The 24,995-nt window shown below is 52.7% G+C and overlaps 1 protein-coding gene across 1 annotated transcript; it reads right to left on the minus strand.

Annotated features, from left to right (window-relative positions):
• Positions 1 to 211: 211 nt before the first annotated feature.
• On the minus strand, positions 212 to 22,229 carry SLC25A37 (solute carrier family 25 member 37). The gene is given in 5 exon segments (XM_058042497.1): positions 212 to 866; positions 3,698 to 3,754; positions 8,385 to 8,613; positions 22,027 to 22,148; positions 22,151 to 22,229. Coding segments are annotated over 5 exon segments (1,002 nt in total). The 3' UTR covers positions 212 to 351.
• Between the last annotated feature and the right edge of the window lie 2,766 nt (positions 22,230 to 24,995).

Consider the following 24,995-nt stretch of genomic DNA (forward strand, 5'->3'; position numbering starts at 1 on the left):
GACACCCAGTGACAGGGGGACACGCTCAATGACCAGGGGATCCCTGGGGACACCCAGTGACAGGGGGACACACTCAGTGACCAGGGGATCCCTGGGGACACCCAGTGACAGGGGGACACACACTCAGTGATCAGGGATCCCTGGGGACACACTCAATGACCAAGAATCCCTGGGGACACCCAGTGACAGCGGGACACACACTCAGTGACCAGGAATCCCCAGCACCCCTGGGGCACTCAGTGGCCGAGCACCACAGGGAGATAGATGTGTTGATGTGAATCCAGCACAATTCCAGCAGGGCTGCCCGTGAGGAGCCCACAGAAGCTCGCACTCCCTTTCCCAGGAGGATTTTTATGTTTTTTTCTCCAGCGCGCGCTTGGTCAGGAAGTACTTGAAGAACTCGTACACGGACCAGGCGATGGCCGTGGAGGGCATCTGGTAAATGACCCTGGCCTGGACGCCCTTGAAGAAGCCGGGCAGCCCCCCGAGCTGGTACACGGTGCTGAAGGCGTTGGCCATGCCCGACAGGTGCCCCCTGATCTTGAGGGAGCTCAGGGCCGTGTTCTCCTGCGTGTTCAGCAGCGTCTTGCACACGTCCAGCGGCGTGGTGGCGGCGGCGGCCACGGCCCCGGCCACGGCGCCGGCCACGATGTGGGACTGGGGGTGGTACTGGCGGTGCGGGTTCAGGTGCTCCTGCACCAGCTCGTAGGTGATGAAGTGGAGGGCCTGGAAGGGCACGTTCATGGTCAGCTGCGTGGTGTAGCTGCGGTAGAAGGCGCCCAAGCCCTCGGTCCTGTGCACCGTCCGCACGCAGCCCAGCACCGACGTGTACGGCGAGTTGAACATCTGCAGCCTCTGCTTCACCACTGCCAGGGGACATGGGGGGACAGGGACACTGCTCAGCTGGGGCCAGGCCTGGCTGGCACAGCCCCCAGTGACCCTTCCCCACCCAAACTGACAGCCCTGAGCTGCCCAGACCTCAGGACAGGGACACTGCTCAGCTGGGGGCTGGCACAGCCCTGAGCTCCCCTTCCCCACCCAAACTGACAGCCCTGAGCTGCCCAATGCCCCCAGAACTGGGACAGGGACACGGCCCAGCTGGGGCCAGGCCTGCCTGGCACAGTCCCCAGAGTGACCCTTCCCCACCCAAACTGACCCCTCTGAGCTGACCAGTGCTCCCAGAACTCAGAACAGAAATGGGGCACTACTCAGCTGCGGGGTCAGGCCTGGCTGGCACAGCCCCAAGCTCCCCTTCCCCCCCCAAACCAAACCCCCCGAGCTGCCCAATGCCCCCAGAACTGGGACAGGGACACTGCTCAGATGGGGCCAGGCCTGGCTGGCACAGCCCCCAGAGTGACCCCAGACCCATCCCCAATCTCCTTTTCCCCACCCAAACCAAAGCCCCCGAGCTGCCCAGTGCCCCCAGAGTTAAGGACAGGGGCAGTGCTCAGCTGCAGCCAGTCCTGCCTGGCACAGCTCCAAGCTCCCATTCCCCACCCAAATTGATCCCCCCAAGCTGCCCAGTGCCCCCAGAGCTCGGGACAGATGTGAGGACAGGACACTGCTCAGCTGGGGGGCTGGCCTGCATGGCACAGCCCGGAGCTCCCTTTCCCCACCCAAACTGATCTTCCTGATCAACCTGACCTCCTCGAGCTCCCCTTCCGCACCCAAACCAAACCCCCGAGCTGCCCAGTGCCCCCAGAGCTCAGGACAGGGACACTGCTCAGATGGGGCCAGGCCTGCCTGGCACAGCCCCCAGAATGACCCTTCCCCACCAAAACTGATCTCCCCAATCAAACTGGCCTCCCCAAGATCCCCTTCCCCACCCAAAACGATCCTCCCAAGCTGCCCAGTACCCCCACCCAAAACAAACCCCCTGAGCTGCCCGGTGCCCCCAGAGTCTGGGACAGGAATGCAGTCAGGGGCACTGCTCAACTGTGGGGCCAGGACTGCCTGGCACAGACCCACCCAAACCAAATCCCCAAGCTGCCCAGTGCCCCCAGAGCTGGGGACAGACAGACATGGGGACAGTGACACGGCTCAGCTGTGAGGTCAGGCCAGCCTGGCACAGCCCCCAGGGTAACCCCAGGCACAGCCCTGAGCTCTCCATCCCCACCCAAACCCACCCCCGAGCTGCCCAGTGCCCCCAGGGCTCAGCACAGCGAGGGGACAGCTCAGAGCTCACTTCCTAATGATCCCCTCACCTCAGGTTTAATTAATGACCCTTTAGTACTAATGAACCCCTCCCCTCAGGTTTAATTAATGACCCTTTAGTACTAATGAACCCCTCCCCTCAGGTTTAATTAATGACCCTTTAGTTCTAATGGACCCTTCTCCTCAGGTTTAATTAATGACCCTTTAGTTCTAATGAACTCCTCAGGGTTAATTAATGACCCACCAGTTCTAATGAACCCCTCAGGGTTAATTACTCACCCCTCAGCCAGGATGCACAAGCACGAGGGCAGAAGGTGAGGTCCCACCTGACATCCCCAGTGTCACCCACCCCTCCAGCCCCACTGGCTGCAGTGCCTCCCACTGACTAATGAGGCTAATTAATGTAATGATTTAATCAGGGTGTGATTAACAGCATTTGATACACTGGAGAATTCTCCTTCAGAGATTCCCAACTCTGGGCCCACTCAGGAGCATAGCCAGTGACACCGAGGAGCTGGCAGGTGGCAGCATTGTCATTTCAGCTGCATTTCCTGCCAATCCTCATTTCCCTGCCAATCCTCCTTTTCCTGAAGCCTTCTCCTGCCACTCCACTCCCCAGCAATCTCTGTGTGCTCACCCAACCCCCTGAGCTCAGCCTGGTTGGTCCAAAGCTTCAGGAACAGCAGAGCCCCTGCCCCAAGGAGCAGCAGAGTGGTGACAGTAAAGGTGGCACCAATAAAGGGGACACCTCCCCTCAAAGTCCCCCTGCACCTCACGGATCCAGGGATAATAAAATAAATCCCTCCTGGCTGCTCTCCTCTCCTCCCCAGGGCAAAGGAATGAGGTCCCTGGGTTGGTGGGTTTGGTGAGTTTGGAGGTCTCCCAGCAGCCCTGGATTTCCTCCTGCTTGTGCCAAGGGGCAGAGGGAGAAGATCCAGGAGGGATTTGGGCCTGGATTCAGGGCACTGAGGGTGTCCTGAGGGAGCAGCACTGCCAGGGTGGAACTGGGGGGTTTGGAGCTCTCCCAGCTGGGGCAGCCCTGGATTTCCTCCTGCTTGTGCCAAGGGGCAGAGGGAGAAGATCCAGGGGGAATTTGGGCCTGGATTCAGGGCACTGGGGGCCTGGGTTGGTGGGTTTGGTGAGTTTGGAGATCTCCCAGCAGCCCTGGATTTCCTCCTGCTCGTGCCAAGGGACAGAGGGAGAAGATCCAGGAGGGATTTGTGCCTGGATTCAGGGCACTGAGGGCATCCTGAGGAGGCAGCACTGCCAGGGTGGAACTGGTGGGGTTGGAGCTCTCCCAGCTGGGGCAGCCTTGGATTTCCTCCTGCTCTTGCCAAGGACAGAGGCAGAAGATCCAGGGGGAATTTGAGCCTGGATTCAGGGCACTGAGGGCCTGGGTCGGTGAGTTTGGAGATCTCCCAGCAGCCCTGGATTTCCTCCTGCTCGTGCCAAGGACAGAGGGAGAAGATCCAGGGGGAATTTGGGCCTGGATTCAGGGCACTGGGGGCTGGGTGTCCTGAGGGAGCAGCACTGCCAGGGTTACCTTCAGCTGGGTTCATCACGGCGTCGTGGAGCAGCGTGGCCGCACTCCCAGCGATGCCTGCAAGGAAGAGCAGCCCTGAGAAAACAAATCCTGCCTCAAAAGGGATCCCTGCCACCCAGGGGGGTCCATCCAGGGGATCCCATCCATGGGGATCCACCCATGGGGATCCCATCAAGGGGGATTCCATCCATGGGGATCTATGCAGGAATCCATCCAGGGGATCCCATCCATGGGAATCCACCCAGAGGATCCCATCCAGGGGGATCCCATCCAGGGGGATCTATGCAGGAATCCATCCAGGGGGATCTCACCCACGGGGATCCCAAATATGGGAATTCACCCATGGAGATCCCATCCAGGGGGGCTCCATCTAGGGGGGAATCCAGCCATGGGGGAGCTCCATCCATAGGGATCCCATCCATGGGACAATCCATCCATGGGGACCCCATCCAAGGTGGATCCCATCCACGGAGGGGTTCCTATCTGTGGGGACCCCATCCATTGGGGAGCTCCATACATGAAGAGGTTCCTATCCATGGGGATCCCATCCATGGGAGAATCCATCCATTGTGGAGCTCCATCCATGAGGGGTCTCCTATCCATGGGGAATCCATCCATGGGACAATCCATCCATGGGGACCCCATCCATGGGACAATCCATCCATGGGGACCCCATCCATGGGGACGCCATCCAAGGTGGATCCCATCCATGGGGGAGCTCCTATCCATGGGGAATCCATCCATTGGGGAACTCCATCCATTGTGGAGCTCCATTCCTGGTGGATCCATCCATGGGGAATCCATCCATGGAGGATCCCACCCATGGAGAACCCATTTGGGGGGGCTTCATCCATGGGGACCTCTTCCATGGGAACCCATCCATGGAGATCCCACCCAGGGAGGGCACCATCCATGGGGGGAATACCATCCATAGGGGCTCCATACATGGTGGAATACCATCCATGGGGGATCCATCCATGCAGGGTTCCCATCCATGGGGGATCCATCCAGGGGATCCATCCATGGGAATCCATGCAGGGGGATCCATCCATGGCAATCCCACCCAGGGGAGCTTCATCTCTGGTGGATCTGATCCATGGAGGATTCCATCCATGGGGAATCCATTTGGCGGAGCTTCATCCATGGAGATCCCATCTATGGGAATCCATCCATGGGGGAATTCCATCCATGGGGGGTGGGGTTCCTATCCATGGGGATCCCATCCATGGTGGATCCCATCCATGGGGGAATTCCATTCTTGGGGGCCCTCCATCCATGGGGAATCCATCCATTGGGGAACTCCATCCAAGGGGAGCTTCAACCATGGTGGATCCCATCCATGGAGAGGTTCCTATCCATCTGGATCTCATCCATGGGAGAATCCATCCATGGAGATCTCATGCAGGGGGGCCCCATCCATGGGGGGAATACCACCCATGGGGGATCCATACATGGTGGAATCCCATCCATGGGGGATCCATCCATGGCAATCCCACCCATGGGAATCCCACCCGGGGGAGCTTCATCCCTGGTGGATCCGATCCATGGAGGATCCCATCCATGGGGAATCCATTTGGCGGGGCTTCATCCATGGAGATCCCATCTATGGGAATCCATCCATGGGGGAATTCCATCCATGGGGGGATGGGGGGGGGGGGGGGTCCTATCCATGGGGAATCCATCCATGGAAATCCCACCCATGGAGATCCCATCTATGGGAATCCACCCATGGGGGAATTCCATCCATGGGATGGGGGGTTCCTATCCATGGGGAATCCATCCATGGGGATGCCATCCATGGAAATCCCATCCATGGAAATCCCATCCACAGGAATCCATCCATGGGGGAATTCCATCCATGGGGGTGGGGGGTTCCTATCCATGGGGAATCCATCCATGGAAATCCCATCCATGGGGATCCCATCCACGGGATCCCATCCATTGGGGAGCTCCATCCCTGGTGGATCCCATGCTGAAGGAGCCCCCAGGTCCCACCCCTCAGGGCCCCAGCCCAGATTCCCAGGGCAGCAACCCCAGCCCCACTCCCAGCCCCACCTCTGCTCTTCCCACACCACTCCCCAGGTTCCACCCTCCCAGACACCCGCGGCGCCGGCGCCAGCCGTGAGCAATGCTCACCCTGCCCTCAGCACGGCCCTCATTAGGGATTTTCATCCTTTACTCAGCCTGGCTCCAGTGCCCGGGCTGTGCCAAGCCCAGCCAGCCCTGACCCATCCCTGCCCCGCTCTGCATGAGGCTCTGCAGCCACTCCTTCCCTTTGATGCTGGCTCCAGCTCCAATTCCCTCTGGCCCAAATCATTTTGGTCATTTGGTGAATCCACAGCTCTGATTTTCCTGCCGGCACCTCAGGCCTGTAGCTACTTGAAAGGCAAACGCAGGAATGTGTTTGAGGAGAAGGGATTTTATCCCTTCCCTGAGCTCAGTCACCCCATGGCAGATGAAACCAGGGGAATTCTCCAGAGATTTTACAAACCCTCTGGTAAAGCCCTGACTCCTCAATTCCAGGCTCCCTGCTGGCTTTAAAAGTGAAATATTCCTGCTAAAAACAAAAGCACACAGAGGATGGAGGGCACTCAGTGCTCCCAGGGAATTCCAACCTCCAGAGGTTGAGGTGATGCCTTCAACACAAGATCACACCCTCGGGTGATACCTTCAAAGGTGGGACCTGATCCAAGATCTTTCCCAACTTTAAGGATTCCATGGCAATATAGGAACAGCACAGCTGCACCTGAACAGCTTTTGCCCATTAAATTGATGATTTGTGCTGGAAAAATTTGGGATTCAATAAGAATTGATGATTTGTGCTGGAAAAATTTGGGATTAAATAAGAATTGATGATTTGTGCTGGAAAAATCTGAGATTCAATAAGAATTTAGATTTGGAGGTGCACTAGGCTGAGTGAGAAGCAAGGAATAGGTTGATAACCACAAATGGGTTTTTTTAGGGCAAATCCCAAAAACAACATTGGCCAAGTGGCTGTTTCCCCCTCTAAATCGATTATTTGTGCTGGAAAATTTGACATTAACTAAGAATTGATTATTTGTGCTGAAAAAATTTGAGATTAAATAAGAATTTAGATTTAGAGGTGCACTAGGCTGAGTGAAAAGCAAGGAATAGGTTGATAACCACAAATGGGTTTTTTTTAGGGCAAACCCCAAAAATACCATTGACCAAGGGGCCAATGGTATTTTGATTACTTGTGCTGGAAAATTTGAGATTAAATAAGAATTAATTATTTGTGCTGAAAAAATTTGAGAATAAAGAAGAATTTAGATATGGAGGTGCACTAGGCTGAGTGAAAAGCAAGCAAGGAATATTGATAACCACAAATGGGGTTTTTTTTAGGGCAAACCTCAAAAACACCATTGGCCAATGGCTGTTTCCTCCTCTAAATCAATTATTTGTGCTGGAAAAATTTGAGATTAACTAAGAATTGATAATTTGTGCTGGAAAAAATTGAGATTCAATAAGAATTTAGATTTGGAGGTGCACTAGGCTGACTGAGAAGCAAGGAATAGGTTGACAAACACAAACGGGTTTTGGTTTTTTTTTTAGGGCAAACCCCAAAAATACCATTGGCCAAGTGGCTGTTTCCTTCACTAAACTGGTCATTTGTGCTGGAAAAGTTTGAGATTAAATAAGAATTTAGATCAGGAGGGGCACTAGGCTGAGTGAAAAGCAAGCGAGGTATAGGTTGATAAGCAAGGAATAGGTTGATAAGCAAGGAATAGATCGATATCCACAAATAGGATTTTTTTAGGGCAAACCCCAAAAATACCATTGGCCAAGTGGCTGTTTCCTCCTCTAAATCGATTATTTGTGCTGGAAAATTTGAGATTTAATAGGAATTTAGATGGGGAAGGGCACTAGGTTGAGTGAGAAGCAGGTAAGGAATAGGTTGATAACCACAAATGGTTTTTTTTTTTAGGGCAAAAACAAATAGATTTTTTTTTTTAGGGCAAACTCCAAAAATACCATTGGCCAAGTGATGATTTGTGCTGGAAAATTTGAGATTAAATCAGAATTGAGACCCGGACGGGCACTTGGCTGAGCGAGAAGCAAGCAAGGAATAGGTTGATAAGCAATAATAGGTTGATAAGCAAGGAACAGGTTGATATCCACAAATAGAATTTTCTTTGGGCAAACCCCAGCAATACCATTGGCCAAGTGGCTGTTTCCTGTTCTAAATCGATTATTTGTGCTGTAAAAATTTGAGATTAAATAAGAATTTAGACGGGATGGGGCACCAGGCTGAGCGAAAAGCAAGGAACAGGTTGATAAGCAAGGAATATTGATAACCACAAATAGGGATTTTTTAGGGCAAACCCCAGCAATACCATTGGCCAAGTTGCTGTTTCCTCCTCTAAATCGATTATTTGTGCTGGAGAAATTTGAGATTAAATGAGAATTTAGACTGGGACGGGCACGAGGCTGAGCGAGAAGCAGGTAAGGAACAGGTTGATAACCACAAATAGGGCTTTTTTTTTTTGGGCAAACCCCAAAAATACCATTGGCCAAGTGGCTGTTTCCTCCACTAAATTGGTCATTTGTGCTGGAAAATTTGAGATTAAGTAAGAATTTAGACTGGGAGGTGCACTAGGCTGAAGGAGAAGAAAGAATAGGGTGATAACCACAAATAGAAGTTTTTTAGGGTGAAGCCCAGCAATACCATTGGCCAAGTGGCTGTTCCCTCCTGGCTGCAGAAGGTCGCTGAGGGACTTTTTGGTGCTCTCGTAGCAGGCGAAGTAGAGGGCGTGGGCAGGGCCAGCGCCCAGCATGGTGACGTCGATGCCGCGCAGGGGCCGCCACAGGCCCTCGGTGCTGACCATCCTGCGCAGCGCCTGGAACACGCCCCGGTACTGCGCCCTGGGGTGGGGCTGCAGGCTCTGCATGCGCGTCTGCAACAGAGAACAGCGGGGACGGGCCTGGTTACCTCTGCAAACACAGCAGTGCTTATTGAAAACATTTTGGTCACCATTTCCCGTTTATCCAACCGCCAAACCCTCCGACCCCGCCAGATATCGGCGTTGCCAAGCCGGAGCCATCTTGTAAACCCATTCTTTTTGTCACCAGATATCGGCGTTGCCAAGCAGGAGCCATCTTTTACACCCTTTATTTTTGTCACCATTTCCCATTTTTCCAACCACTGACCCCGTCAGATATCAGCACTGCCAAGCAGGTGCCATCTTCTAAACCCATTCTTTTTGTCACCATTTACCATTTTTCCAACCACTGACCCTGTCAGATATCGGCGTTGCCAAGCAGGTGCCATCTTCTAAACCCATTCTTTTTGTCACCATTTACCATTTTTCCAACCACTGACCCTGTCAGATACCAGCACTGCCAAGCAGGAGCCAATATCTTTTAAATCCATTATTTTTGTCACCATTTCCCATTTTTCCAACCACTGACCCCATCAGATGTCAGCATTGCCAAGCAGGAGCCATCTTTTAAACCCATTCTTAAAATTTCCCATTTTTCCAACCACCAACCCTGTCAGATATCGGCGTTGCCAAGTAGGAGCCAATATCTTCTAAACCCATTATTTTTGTCACCATTTCCCATTTTTCCAACCACCGACCCCGTCAGATACCAGCACTGCCAAGCAGAAGCCAATATCTTTTAAATCCATTATTTTTGTCACCATTTCCCACTTTTCCAACCACTGACCCCATCAGATATCGGCGTTGCCAAGCAGAAGCCAATGTATTTTAAACCCATTCATTTTGTCATCATTTCCCATTTTTCCAACCACTGACCCCCTTCAGATATCAGCATTGCCAAGCAGGAGCCATCTTTTAAACCCATTATTTTTGTCACCAGATATCAGCATTGCCAAGCAGAAGCCAATATCTTTTAAATCCATTATTTTTGTCACCATTTCCCATTTTTCCAACCACCAACCACGTCAGATATCAGCATTGCCAAGCAGGAGCCATCTTCTAAACCCATTATTTTTGTCACCAGATATCGGCGTTGCCAAGCAGGAGCCATCTTGTAAACCCATTCTTTTTGTCACCATTTCCCATTTTTCCAACCACCAAACCCTTCTGATCCCTTCTCCCCACCCAAGATCTCTTTCAGGTTTCACTTCCATTCCAAACTTCCAGGTTTGGCATTCCAAGCAGGAGTGGGGTGCCCTGACCCCCAGGGATGCCCTGAGCTGCCAAGGGAGCTCTGACTTTGTCCCTCATCCATGGAGAAAGTTTCCTGGAGTTCAAGATAGACCAGAATGCACAAAATTGTGAAATAAATTATAGAGAGCGGTGTGGGTGTGTCACTGGGTGAGAAATTGAGGTTTTGGGGTTTTTGGTGTGTAGTGGGTGGAAGCAAGATGGGGAGCACAGGGTGCTGTCCTGGGTTTCTCCTTGGTGTTCACAGGGGTCCCAGGACGAGGGAAGAGATGAGGGAAGAGATGAGAATGTTGACTTCATGCTTCAGAAGGCTGATTTATTATTTTATTATATTAAAAGAAAATTATATATTGAAACTATACTAAAAGAAGAGGGAAGAGAAGAGAAGAGAAGAGAAGAGAAGAGAAGAGAAGAGAAGAGAAGAGAAGAGAAGAGAAGAGAAGAGAAGAGAAGAGAAGAGAAGAGAAGAGAAGAGAAGAGAAGAGAAGAGAAGAGAAGAGAAGAGAAGAGAAGAGAAGAGAAGAGAAGAGAAGAGAAGAGAAGAGAAGAGAGAAGGAGAAGAGAAATCTTGTAATGACCAGAGAGTCTGAGCCAGCTGACTGTGATTGGCCATTAATTAAAAACAACCCCATGAGACCAATCACAGATGAACCTGTTCCATCCCACAGCAGCAGAAAATTATTGTTTACATTTCATTTCTGAGGCCTCTCAGCTTCTCAAGAGAAAAGATCTGAGCAAAAATATTTTTCATAAAACATGTCTGTGACATTCATGCTGCTTCTTCCTCCTTCTCCATGGGTTTGGGGGCATTTTGTAACTGGGCAGAAATTCCCCATTGCAGCTCTTTGGGATCAGTTATTGGGTTAAAAGGGAAAATAATCCAGGTGTCAGCTCTTAATTGGATAGTTTAGTCTTAAAGACCTCGGAACAAGAGATTGTTGGGCATTTTGTGCCTTCTGATGAAAAGCTGCTGAACTCCTGGTTGTGAGGCTGTTGTACTGATAAGAAACAATAAACATCTGAGTCCAAACACGAACTGGAGTCCCAGGCACCTTCAATCCAGACCCAGAGGAGCCCACAGCTGGTACCCCCAGTTACCCACCCCAGAGACCAGAGCCACCAGAACCCCAACATCACTGGGGGCTCATTCAGCCCCTGGATGTCCCTTATTGACCCTCATTGTTTATTGACCCTGCTGGATGGAGCCCACATTCCATCCAACAGGATCAATCAGCTCTGAACCCAATTCTGGGCGAGTTCAGCTGGAATAGAGAAGGCACAAGCCAGGCTCAAGGCCTGAATCCCAATTTTGGGGTTCAGCTGAAATAGGACAAGGCTCAAGCCCTGAATCTCAATTTGGGGTTCAGCTGAAATAGGACAAGACTCAAGCTCTGAACCCCCAATTTTGGGGGGTTCAGCTGAAATAGGACAAGACTCAAGCTCTGAACCCCAATTTTGGGGGAGTTCAGCTGAAATAGGACAAGACTCAAGCTCTGAACCCCAATTTTGGGGGGGTTCAGTGGGAACAGGACAAGGCTCAAGCTCTGAATCTCAATTTTGGGGTTCAGCTGAAATAGGACAAAGCACAAGCCAAGCTCAAGCTCTGAACCCCAATTTTGGGGGAGTTCAGCTGGAATAGAGAAGGCACAAGCCAGGCTCAAGCTCTGAACCCAGTTTTGGTGGAGCTCAGCTGGAACAGGACAAGGCTCAAGCTCTGAACCCCAATTTTGGGGGAGTTCAGCTGGAACAGGACAAGGCTCAAGCCAGGCTCAAGCTCTGAACCCCAGTTTTGAGGGAGTTCAGCTGGAACAGGACAAGGCTCAAGCCCTGAACCCCAATTTTGGAGGAGTTCAGATGGAATAGAAAAGGCACAAGCCAGGCTCAAGCCCTGAATCTCAATTTTGGGGGAGTTCAGTGGGAACAGGACAAGGCTCAAGCCCTGAATCTCAATTTTGGGTTCAGCTGAAATGGGACAAAGCACAAGCCAAGCTCAAGCTCTGAATCCCAATTTTGGGGGAGTTCAGATGGAACATGACAAGGCTCAAGTCCTGAATCCAAATTTTGAAGGGAGTTCAGCTGGAATAGGACAAGGCTCCAGCTCTGAACCCCAATTTTGGGGGGGTTCAGCTGGAACAGGACAAGACTCAAGCCCTGAACCCCGATCTTTGGGGGTTCAGCTGGAACAGAACAAGGTTCCAGCCAGGCTGTGACCCCCAGGCTGCTCCTGCAGGGAAGTGCGACCTCTGCTCTGCTTTACCCACGGAAATCCCGAGGGCTGAGGTGAAGAAATCCAGGCAGGGCTGTAATTTTCTCCTGCTTTCAACAGCCTGACTCTGCCCCAGCCTGTCCCTCCTGCAGCTGCCCAGCAGCTTGGACAGTTCCTAGAAGGGCAAACTGGGAACACTTGGGAATAGTCAGGAAAGGAGAAATGCAGGGCCAGCGTCCCCCAGAAGCTCTGAGAGGTTCCTTGGCCCCGTTTTCCCCTCAGCTCCTGATGGTTTTCTGCCCTGAGGGCCTGGCAGGGAATTCCAGCTGCATTTCTGTCCCTTGGGGGTTTTTTCTGTCACAGATTTTAAACCAGCTGAGCTCTTGGCACCCAAAGCTGCTCCAAAGCTCGCTGCCGACCACTCCATTACACAACTTTCCCCCTCAGGAAAATTCCCTGGAGCTCCTTCAGGGCTCAAAGGCCTGGAGGTGACAATGACAACAAGGGAGGGGTCCCAGGACCCCAATCAGCACTGGGTAAAAACATCGAATATCCACAGCCATCCCTGGAAATCCTGAGCCTCAAATCCCCACAGATCACTGAGTATAAACCCCAAACCTCCACAGGCATCCCTGGAAATCCTGAGCAGTGAAATCCCCGCATGTCCCTGGGTAAAACCTCAAAAGTCCACAGCCATGCTGGAAATCCTGAGCCCAAAATGCCCACAGATCACTGGGTACAAACCCCAAACCTCCACAGGAATGCTGGAAATCCTGAGCCCCAAAATGCCCACAGATCCCTGGGTACAAACCCCAAACCTCCACAGGCATGTCAAGAAATCCTGAGCCCCAAAATCCCCACAGATCCCTGGGTAAAAACCTCAAAACTCCACAGGATCCCAGGAAATCCTGAGCCCCAAAATCCCCACAGACCCCTGGGTAAAACCCCAAACCTCCACAGCCATGCATGAAATCCTGAGCCCCAAAATCCCCACAGATCCCTGGGTAAAACATCAAAGTTCCACAGCCATCCCTGGAAATCCTGAGCTCCAAAATCCCCACAGATCACTGGGTAAAACCCCCAAACTTCTACAGCAACTCCTGAGCCCCAAAATCCCCACAGATCACTGAGTATAAACCCCAAACCTCCACAGGCATGCTGGAAATCCTGAGCAGTGAAATCCCCACAGACCCCTCCTGTTTTCCCTGTGGAAAAGGTTCAAAACTGAGACAGGCCATGGAGGTGGCCAAGGAAGGCCTGAAATTCCAGCCTTGAAATTGCACCTTTCCCATGCTGTGGAGGCTGCTCAGGATTTCAGGATGCCCTGGAGAAAATCCCAGTGTGGTTTTTTGGGGAGAAAAGCCAAATAATCCATTATTGATGATCCAGTTTGTTCCACTTTCACCCCAGCAGCTCCATGAAGGACCAGAACCTCCTGAAGCTGTCAGGGGCCACACAAAGCCCAGAAAAAATCAATTTAGAGCAGCTTCTCGTGGCAAAGGGGTGTAAGGTGGGCACAGCTCTCAAATGAGAGTTAATAAATGGGATTTGTTTGGATTTGTGTGGATCTGAGCTGCTCTGAAGGGGTTCAGGACTCAGCCCAGAGCCCAGAGGAGCCCACCCAGGCTGCAGTTTGCACCAGGCACCCACCACTCATAGACAGAACAGGACAAACAGCACAAGGAGGAGACAAAACCAGGACAAACTGCCCAAGGAATAACCAAAACCCAGGTTCAACAGGACAAACAGCTCAAGGAATAACCAAAAGCAGGATTTAACAGGACAAGCAGCCCAAGGAGGAGATAAAACCAGGACAAACAGCCCAAGGAATAACCAAAAGCAGGATTTAACATGACTAACAGCTCAAGGAGCAGATAAAACCAGGACTAGCTGACCAAGAAATAACCAAAACAGGGATTCAACAAGACTAACAGCCCAAAGAATAACCAGAATCTGGGTAGAACAGGACTAACAGCCAAGGAGCAGATAAAACCAGGACTAACAGCCCTTAAAACCAGGACTAAATGCCCAAGCAATAACCAAAAACAGGATTTAACAGGACAAGCAGCCCAAGGAGGAAATAAAACCAGGACAAACAGCCCAAGGAATAACCAAAAGCAGGATTAACAGGACAAGCACCCCAAGGAGCAGATAAAACCAGGACTAACAGCCCTTAAAACCAGGACTAAATGCCCAAGCAATAACCAAAAACAGGACAAACAGCTCAAGGAATAACAAAAGCAGGATTTAACATGACTAACAGCTCAAGGAGGAGATAAAAACCAGGACTAACAGCCCAAGGAATAACCAAACCCTCAGTAGAACAGGACTAACAGTCCAAGGAGCAGATAAAACCAGGACTAGCTGACCAAGGGAATAACCAAAAGCAGGATTTAACATGACTAACAGCTAAAGGAGGAGATAAAATCAGGATTCAGCAAGGCAAGGAGTAGCCAAAAGCAGGAATCAAAAGGACAAATACCCAAAGAATAACCAAGATCAAGAAAAAACATTCCAAGGAATAACCAAAATCTGCATTCAACAGGACAAACTGCCCAAGGAATTACCAAAATCCAGATTTAGGAGAACATACAAGCCAGAGAAATAACCAAAATCAGGATTGAACAGAACTAGAAGCACAAGGAATAACCAAAACTTGGATTGAACAGGACAAACAGCCCAAAGAGCAGATAAAATCAGGATTCAGCAAGGCAAGGAGTAGCCAAAAGCAGGATTCAAGAGGACAAATACCCAAAGAATAACCAAAATCAAGAAAAACATTCCAAGGAATAACCAAAATCCAGATTTAGGAGAACATACAGCCAGAGAAATAACCAAAATCGGGATTGAATGGAACTAGAAGCACAAGGAATAATGGAAACTTGGATTTAACAGGACAAACAGCCCAAGGAGCAGATAAAACCAGCACTAAATGTCCATAAAACCAGCACTAAATGCCCAAGGAATAACCAAGACCCAGGTTCAACAGGACAAACTGCCCAAGGAATAACCAAAAACAGGATTTAACATGACTAACAGCTCAAGGAGGAGATAAAATCAGGACTCAGCAAGGCAAGGAGTAGCCAAAAGCAGGAATCAAGAGGACAAATAAGCAAAGAATAACCAAAATCAAGAAAAATATTCCAAGGAATTACCAAAATCTGGATTGAGCTGAACAAAAAGCACAAGGAATTACCAAAACCTGGATTGAATAGAATAAAACTACAAGGTATAACCAAAACCTGGGTTTAGGAGAACAAACAGCTCAGGGAATAATAAAATCCAGATTTAGGAGAACAAACTGCTCAAGGAATAATCAAAATCAGGATTTAGGATGGCAAAGTGCCCAAGGAATAACCAAAATCTGGATTTAACAGGACAAACTGCCCAAGGAATAACCAAAATCCAGATTTAGAAGAACATACAGCCAGAGAAATAACCAAAATTGGGAATTTGGAGAACAAACAGTGAGACAAACAACCAAATCCAGATTTAGGACAACAAACAGCCCAAGCAATAACCAAAATCAGGATTTTAGAGAACAAACAGCCCAAGGAATAACCACATCCAGGATTTTGGGGAACAAGCAGCCCAGGCAATAACCCAAATCAGGATTTTAGAGAACAAACAGCCCAGGCAATAACCACATCCAGGATTTTGGGGAACAAGCAGCCCAGGCAATAACCCAAATCAGGATTTTAGAGAACAAACAGCCCAGGCAATAACCACATCCAGGATTTTGGGGAACAAGCAGCCCAGGCAATAACCCAAATCAGGATTTTAGAGAACAAACAGCCCAGGCAATAACCACATCCAGGATTTTGGAGAACAAACAGCCTGAGAAATAAACAAAATCAGGATTTAGGAGGATCAAAGAGTAACCAAAACAGGGTTTAGCAGGACCAAAGAATAACCAAAATCAGGATTTTAGAGAACAAACAGCCAGAGGAATAACCAAAATCAGGAATTAGGAGGACCAAGGAATAACCAAAATCAGGATTTTAGGGAATCAAACAGCCCAGGCAATAACCAAACCCAGGATTTTGGAGAACAAACAGCCCAGGCAATAACCCAAACCCAGATTTTGGAGAACAAACACCCCAACAATAACCAAACCCAGGATTTTGGAGAACAAACAGCCCAGGCAATAACCAAACCCAGATTTTGGAGAACAAACAGCCCAGGCAATAACCAAACCCAGGATCCCCGCTGCCCAGCCCAAGGCCCAGCCCTGAGGGAGGGAGCTGAGTTTCAGTGAGATGATTTCAGTCTGGGCAGTGCCCCCAGCCCCTCTCCCCTATCTGCAGCCACCCAGCAGCTCCTGCAGCCTCACCCCTGATAAGCAGCCAAGAAATTCCTCTCCACCTACTGCAATTAATCCCCGTTGCATAAGGCAGCAGTGCAGGGCCTGCCACGGGCACCCTGGGCAGGAAAAAACAAAAAACCACCCCCGAGTGCCAGGGTCAGGCTGGGGCAGCTCCTGCTCCCGGGCACAGCTGGGTCCTGCTGGATGGAACTGGGGAAGAGCCCCAGTGCTGTTTGCTGGTTGGGTTTTAGCCAGGATTGTTTGTCCAGGTCTCTGTTTTGCACATGCTGGCAGAGGTTTGACACCCTACAAACACCCTCAGATCTCATTTGATACCCTACAAACACCCTCAGACCTTGTCTGACACCCTACAAACACCCCCAGACCTTGTTTGACACCCTACAAACACCCTCAGACCCCATTTGCCACCCCACAACCACCCCCAGACCCCATTTGCCTTTTGTTTGGGGGTTTTTTTATTGATTTTCTCTGAGCACAACCTGCTTAACCCAGGTTCATGTGACAGAGGGGCACAAAAGGAACACAAAATGCTTTTCCAGCTGAACCCAAATTTTGGGGGGAGTTCAGCTGGAGCAGAACAAGTCAGCCAAAGCTCTGAACCCCAATTTGGGGCAGTTCAGCTGGAGCAGAACAAGGCTCAAGTTCTGAACCCCACTTTGGGAAGAGCCCCCAGCACCCCTCCAGTGCTGTTTTCTGGTTGGGTTTTAGCCAGAATTGTTTTCCCAGGTCTCTGTTTTGCACATTCTGCAGAGGTTTGACACCCCACAAACACCCCCAGACCCCATTTGCCACCCCACAAACACCCCCAGACCTTGTCTGCCACCCCACAAACACCCTCAGACCTCATTTGCCTTTTGTTTGGGGTTTTTTTATTTCTTTTCTCTGAGCACAACCTGCTTAACCCAGGTTCTTGTGACAGAGGGGCACAAAGGGAACACAAAATGCTTTTCCAGCTGAACCCAATTTTGGGGGAGTTCAGCTGGAGCAGAACAAGGCTCAAGTTCTGAACCCCACGTTGGGAAGAGCCCCAGCCACCCCTCCAGTGCTGTTTGCTGGTTTTTAGCCAGGATTGTTTTTTCCAGGTCTCTGTTTTGTACATGCTGGCAGAGGTTTGACCCCCTACAAACACCCTCAGATCTCATTTGATACCCTACAAACACCCCCCAGACCTTGTTTGACACCCCACAAACACCCCCAGACCCCATCTGCCACCCCACAAACACCCTCAGACCCCATTTGCCACCCCACAAACACCCCCAGACCTTGTCTGCCACCCCACAAACACCCTCAGATCTCCTTTACCTTTTGTTTGGGTTTTTTTTTTTATTGATTTTCTCTGAGCACAACCTGCTTAACCCAGGTTCTTGTGACAGAGGGGCACAAAGGGAGCACAAAATGCTTTTCCAGCTGAACCCCAGTTTTTGGGGGAGTTCGGGTGGAATAGGACAAAGCACAAGCCAGGTTCAAGCTCTGAACCCCATTTTTGGGGGAATTCAGCTGGAACAGCCCCCAAAATGAGCAGCACACCCGTGGGAGGGGAGCAGAGGGTCAGCCCAGCAGCTCATCCAGGAATTCCCAACATCCCAAAACTGCCCCTCAGCTGGAACGTGAGGGAATGGGGGGATGCAGAATCTCCCACACCAACCCCACAGAATCCACAGCCCTGCCTCCCTCAGATGTCCTGCTGGCCTTCAGGAGCTTTGTGACCGCAGTGAAACTCCAAGCCAGGCCAGGTCTTCATGGAAAAGGATTTATTTTGTCTCTAGAACCATTGGCACCCTCTGCCAGAAGGGAGGTGCCAGCCCTGCACACCTCCAGTTTCTGCCCCCAGCAATTAATGAATCCCCAAGGGAGCAAAACTGTTCCTCACATCCCAAGGGGAACTAAACTGTTCCTACATCCCCATCCTTTGTTTTCACAGCCTTTGGGAAACCAGCTCCAGCAGAAAAGTCACCAAATGGGTCAGGGCAGGAGGAGGAGGTTCCAGGGGAGCCCTCCAGGAGCTCCTTTTGTGCTGCCTTCAGGAGTCCTTGACACGCTGATCCTTGCAGATCACTTGGGGATGGATCAGGGCTCCCAGCTCAGCTGGTTTTGCAGCAGCCACAAACAAAAACAAGCCTGAGAAGTGTGAGAAACACCCTCAGCACCAGCAAAAACCCAGCCCAGGGTGTCCAAACAAGCAGAGCTGAGGGGGAGAGGCAGAGGAACAGTGCAGGTGAGGCTGCAGCTCAAGGCGTAAAAAAATAAATTATTATTTATTATTTGGAAAATAATGGGGAGGAAAAGAGTGCAGATTGGAGCTGGGTATTGGGAAGGAATTCTTCCCTGTGAGGGAGGAAGGAGGGATGGAATTCCCAGAGGGGCTGTGGCAGGTTGGAGCACCCCCTGGGACAGCGGGAGGCGTCCCTGGCCTGGGGGGGGCCCAGGGGGATTTTGAGGTCCCTTCCCACACAAACCATGCTGGGATTCCGTGACCCCATCAAGCTCAGGGGTTGTGCAAGTGTGTGCAGCAAACATTTCCCCAAATTACGACATTTTCAGTTTCTCTTTGGGAGGAAATGACTGGCTGGAGGCAGCCAGGAGGAACCTCAGGGCAGGAGCTGCTCCTCCTGCACCTGCAGAAAACCCGACCTGGCCTAGGCTGGAACTGCGCCACGAAGTGCCACGGAGGGAAAGCTTTGCTCCTTGTCAAAGAGCTGAGTTGTTACTGGATTACAGCTCCACAAGAAAACAAAACCTCTTTAGGGATCAAACCTCCCATTTTGGGTCAGCTGTCCCCTTGCCCACAGCAGCCAGGTGGGGCAGGGTGAGTGCCCGGGCAGGAGCAGATCCCGGCGGGGTTTTGCTGTGCCCCAGCACACAGAGGGGCCCTGCAGCGTTTCCCGTAGCAGCCGGAGGGATTTCTCCGCTCCCGAGTTGGGGATTTGGGATTGGGGACCGGGAATTGGGGATTGGGATTGCCCCGGCCCGGCCCCGCCGCCGCTCCCGGAGCTTTTCCCTCAGAGCGCCTCCCCCTCCAGGAAACCGGCGCCGCTTTCATTTCTGCTCCGCTCGGCTCTCCCGCCGAGGAAAGCGCTGCACAATTCTGAGGGACAACACCCACAGCTGGGCCAGGAGCGGGCACAACCCCCGGAGCTGCCTGTGCCACCCTCGGGGTGGGCACCAGCCCCGCAGCCACGGGGACATCCCCGATCTGAGGGCGAGCCGGGTGCTGCAGGGACAGACCCTGAGGGAAAACGGCGAGAAAATCGGGAATGTTCCCTTTGAGCGCTCGTAACGCTGGCAGGAGCTGCACAAGCCAAAGCATTTCCTCTCTTCTGCCCTTTCTACTCTTTCAGGGAGCCCTGGACGAAAGGAGAAGGGATTGCAACATCTCATGATTCATCGAGGCACTTCGGCTTTTCCCGGCTTTCCCTCTTCTTTTGAAGGCCCCACAGCAACAAAGCGGCAGGGCAGAGCCAGGAATTATCCTTCAGGATGATTCCCACACTCTGCAGACACTGGGAAGCCTTTTCTGAGTGAGCTGGAGCATCAGCAGCTCCAAAATCCACCTCAAACACCTCCTCCTCAAACACCCTACCCCACCAAAGGCATTTACCCATCCCAGTGTGGCCTCATCCCAGCGGCTCTTCCCTCCTGAGCTGGGATCCCAAAGCTCCGGGAGGGAAAAGCTGCGCAAGGAGCCCCTGATCCCAAAGCTCTGTAAGGGAAAAGCTCCCAGGGAGCCCCTGATCCCAAAGCTCTGTAAGGGAAAAGCTCCCAGGGAGCCCCTGATCCCAGATACTGAGCTGGGATCCCAAAGCTCTGTAAGGGAAAAGCTCCCAGGGAGCTCCTGATCCCAAAGCTCTGGGAGGGAAAAGCTGCCCAAGGAACCCCCGATCCCAGTTCCTGAGCTGGGATCCCAAAGATCCAGGAGGGAAAAGCTCACAGCGAGCTCCTGATCGCAGTTCCTGAGCTGGGATCCCAAAGCTCTGTAAGGGAAAAGCTCACAGGGAGCCCCTGATTGCAGTTCCTGAGCTGGGATCCCAAAGATCCAGGAGGGACAAGCTGCCCAGGGAGCCCCTGATCCCAGTCCCAGGGATGCCAGTAGGGCTCTGGTGGCACCGGGCTGGCATCTCCCAGTCCAGGGAGCAGCACCGGGGCTGTCACCTCTGCCCCAGCGCTGTGCAAATCTCCCGGAGCTGCAGGACAGCCCCAGAGCCAGCGGGGATTTGGGGGTGACACCTCAGGGACTGCCCAGTGCCTTCCTTGCCCTGGGAACCTTGGGCACCCCAACATTCCATAGACACTTCCCTCACATGTGAGCCCAAACATTCCATGGACACTTCCCCCAACATTCCATGGACACTTTCCTTCACGTGTACCCCAACATTCCATGGACACTTTGCCCATCTGCACCCCAACATTCCATAGACACTTCCCTCACATGTGAGCCCAAACATTCCATGGACACTTCCCCCCACATTCCATGGACACTTTCCTTCACGTGTACCCCAACATTCCATGGACACTTTGCCCATCTGCACCCCAACATTCCACGGACACTTCACCCGCCTGCACCCCAAGATCCCTTACACATCCCCACCTCTCCTGCACCCCAACATCCCCTCCACGCTCTCCCCCCTTGCACCCCAATTTCTTGCAGATTTTCCTCCCTTGCACCCAAAAACTCTTACACGTCCCTTAGACCCCAACAACCCCTTGAACCCCCAGCACTCCTTTCACCCCAACAACTCCTTACACCCTTCCCTTGCACCCCAACAGCTCCTTGCACACCCTTTACACCTCCTCTCTTCTTGCACCCCAAAACCTCTTGCACAGCTTCCTTGCACCCCCAGCACATCTTGCACCCCAACATCCTCTTGCACACCTCCTACGCTCCCCCTCTTGCACCCCAATAAACGCTTGCACACTCCCCTCTTGCACACCAAAGAAACCTCGCACCCCAAAACCCCTCACACTTCCTCTCCCTGCACCCCAGCACTTCTTGCCCCCCAATAACGACTGCACACCTCTCACATTCCCCCTTGCACCCCAATAACCGCTCACACTCTCCCTTCTTGCACCCCAAAGACACACCCCCAGCACTTCTTGCACCCCAAAATCCATCACATACCTCTCCCTGCACCCCAATAACCGCTTGCACACCTCTTACACTCCCCTCTCCTTGCACCCCAATGACACTTACACACTCCCCTCTTGCACCCCAGGAAGTTCCTGCACCCCAAAACCCCTCGCACGCCTCTCTCACTCCCCTTTCCCTGCACCCCAATAACGCTTGCACACCTCTAACACTCCCTCTCCCTGCACCCCCACAAGTTCTTGGATCCCCAAAATCCCTCGCGTTCCTTCTTCCTGCACCCCAATAACGCTCGCAACACCTCTAACACTCCCCTCTCTCCACACCCCACAAGTCCCTGCACCCCAATAACGCTCGCACACCTCTCACACTCCCTTTCCCTGCACCCCAATAACGCTCGCAGCCTCCCCTCTCCCCGTCCCCCCGAACACTCCGCTCCCCCTCGCCGCTGTCCCGCTCCCCTCAGCATCCCCGGCCGCCCCTCCCGTGACCCCCCGGCCCATCCCGGACCTGCCGCCCCCCCCGTGCCCGCCTCCCCCGGCGCTCGCCGCGTTCCCCGCGCACCTTGACCGAGTCCACGGGGTACATGATCGTGTGCTCCATGATCCCCGCCACGGCTCCGGCCACCATGTGCGTGCCGAGCGCGACGCTGCTGGGCAGGCTCTCGTAGTCCTCGCTGTCCGCCAGCCCGGCCCCGGCGGCGGCGGGGGGGCCCGGGGCCCCGGCGGGGCGGCGGCGCTGCCCGCCATGGCACAGCCCAGCTCCATCCGCCGGCACCGGGGCCGCGGGCCGGGCTGGGACACCGGTACCGGGCTGGGGGGGCGCTGAGGGGGGCACTGGGACCGCGCGCCGCCCAACCGCCTTTAAAGCCGTGCTCGCCACGCCCATCCCCGCCTCGCCAATCAGCGCGGCGCGCATTCGTGACATCGCTGGGCGGGAAAGTGATTGGCAGGAATATTAACCAATAGAAGGTGAGAAGCGAGAAGCAAAGAGCTGTGATTGGCTGTAGTACTGGAGGATGGGCGGGGCGTAGCCCTGAGGGCGGGTGCGTTGTGGCGGCGCCGTGAGGGGGACGCGGCCGTGGAGGTGTAACTGTCACCTGCAGCGGCCGGCGCGGTGTCACAGCGAGCCACGGGCGGCGGTTTGGGTCTGCCTGAGGGGGAAAGTGTGCTAACCCCGCGGTGCTGCCATGGGGAAAGCTGGGGGCGAGTAAAGGGAAAGGTGTGCTAACCCCGCGGTGCTGCCACGGGGAAAGCTGGGGGCGAGTAAAGGGAAAGGTGTGCTAACCCCGCGGTGCTGCCACGGGGAAAGCTGGGGGCGAGCAAAAGGAGATGGAGCCCTCCTGTTGTCGGAGGGGTTTTAGTCGCTGCCGGACGGTGCCTGGATGGTGGCACGGCTGGGACTGCCGGCGTGTCACCTCTGCACGTCCCCCGGCAGAGCCCCTCAAAGCTGGCACCGAGCCCTTGTGCCGGGACGGGCACCCTCGTGCCAGGGTCCCCCTGCAGTCACCCCCGGTGGAGCCGGGCAAGGTGCAGTCAGACCTGGGGATGGAGATTCCATGGGCAAAGGGGCTGTGCTCCGTGCAGGGGCACCAAAGCAGCCCCAAATTGCCCCCAAATCAGCCCAAATTTGTGCCCAAAGTAGCCCCAAAGAAGCCCTAGATTGTGTCCAAAGCAGCCCCAAATTGTGCCCAAAGCAGCCCCAAAGAAGCCCTAAATTGTGCCCAAAGCAGCCCTAAATTGTGCCTAAAGCAGCCCCAAAATAGCCCCAAATTGTGCCCATAGCAGCCCTAAATTGTGCCCAAAGCAGTCCCAAAGTGTCCCCAAAGCAGCCCCAGATTGTCCCAAAACAGCCCCAAAGTGTCCCCAAAGCAGCCCTAAATTGTGCCCAAAGTGGCCCCAAATTGTGCCCAAAACAGCCCCAAACTGTCCCCAAAGCAGCCCCAAAGTGTCCCCAAAGCAGTCACAAATTGTCTCAAAACAGCCCCAAAGTGTCCCCAAAATAGCCCCAAATTGTGCCCATCGCAGCCCTAAATTGTCCCAAAACAGCCCCAAATCGGCCCCAAACTGTGCCCAAAGCAGCCCCAGTGTCCACAAAGCAGCCGTAAATTGTCCCCAAAGCAGCCCCAAAGTGTCCCAAAAGCAGCCCCAAATTGTGCTCAAAGCAGTCCTAAAGTGTCCCCCAAAGCTGTCCCAAACTGTCCCCAAAACAGCCCCAAACTGTCCCCAAAGCAGCCCCAAACTGTCCCCAAATCAGCCCCAAACTGTGCCCAAAGCAGCCCCAGAGTGTTCCTAAAGTAGCCCCAGTGTCCCCAAAGCAGCCCCAAATTGTGCTCAAAGTGTCCCCAAAGCAGCCCCAAAGTGTCCCCAAAGCTGTCCCAAATTGTGCTCAAAGCAGCCCTAAAGTGTCCCCCAAAGCTGTCCCAAACTGTCCCCAAAGCAGCCCCAAACTGTCCCCAAAGCAGCCCCAAACTGTCCCCAAAGCAGCCCCAAAGTGTCCCAAAAGCTCCCACTCCGAGCTCCCCTCATGTCCCTGCTCCCCAAAACCCTTCTCTTCCTTCCCATTTTCCATGATTTCCTCGTTCCACCACCAAGCCACCCACAGCCAGGTGAATTTGGTGCTCCCCAGGAGGAGGAGGAGGCAAAGTCTCTGTGGCCCAGGGAGCAGCCCTGACTTTTATTTCATCCCTCCCCAAAGGAAAATTTGGAATTCGACCTCGCAGGGAAGGAGGTGCTGCATGAACTCAAATCAAGGTTAACCATTCCTGTGACACTGCCAGGGCAATTTATTGCTGTGTGAGCCTTGGGAAGGAGGAAAAACCCTCTCAGAGGCTGGAAGAAGCAGGAAAATGAAGTGTTGGGTTTGGGAATGAGGTGAGAAAATCCAGGTGTGGTCACATCCTGGGTACCTGGAGTCCCTGTGGGAACACGGAGCTGCTGCAGAAAATAACAATAAATGGCATTGTCACGCATGGCACTCGCTCCTGATTGATTCTGGGGACCTGGCAGCGTTTCCTGCACTTGGCAAAAAACCTCTCCAGGATGTGGGTGTTGCAGAATGAGCCATTTGTGGGGTGCAGGGAAAACTTGGGACACTCAATATGAGATCAGCAAGCTCCGTTTATTGAAGGGAGCCTCAGACAAGTAATTAGCTCATGAATATTCTGTAATTTACACCATTGTCCATTGGCCACACCACAGCATCAACTCTTCCCCATTCCTTAAGAGTTACATCTCTCTTCTCTCGTGTCTCTTTCACTATTTGTTATCGTACTACAGCTAAACCCAAAGACACGCTATCTTGCAAGTGCAAGACTTAAAATGAACCACAGCCTTGTACTTTTCCAATTCTTTGTCGCTGTCTCGGCTGTTTAGGTGGCCTGGAAAGGCTTGGGATGGCCTTGGGACAGCCTGCGCTCCAAAGGACGAAAAGATCTTCAGGTTTTTTCTCGGTCTTCAGTGTTTATTAGTTTTTATCTAAAAGATTTTCTCTCCGCCCGACAGAGGTCTGCACAGCAGCCAGCCATGAGCACA

Source organism: Melospiza georgiana, chromosome 31, assembly GCF_028018845.1.
Source record: "Melospiza georgiana isolate bMelGeo1 chromosome 31, bMelGeo1.pri, whole genome shotgun sequence".
Classification (NCBI taxonomy): Eukaryota; Metazoa; Chordata; class Aves; order Passeriformes; family Passerellidae; genus Melospiza; species Melospiza georgiana.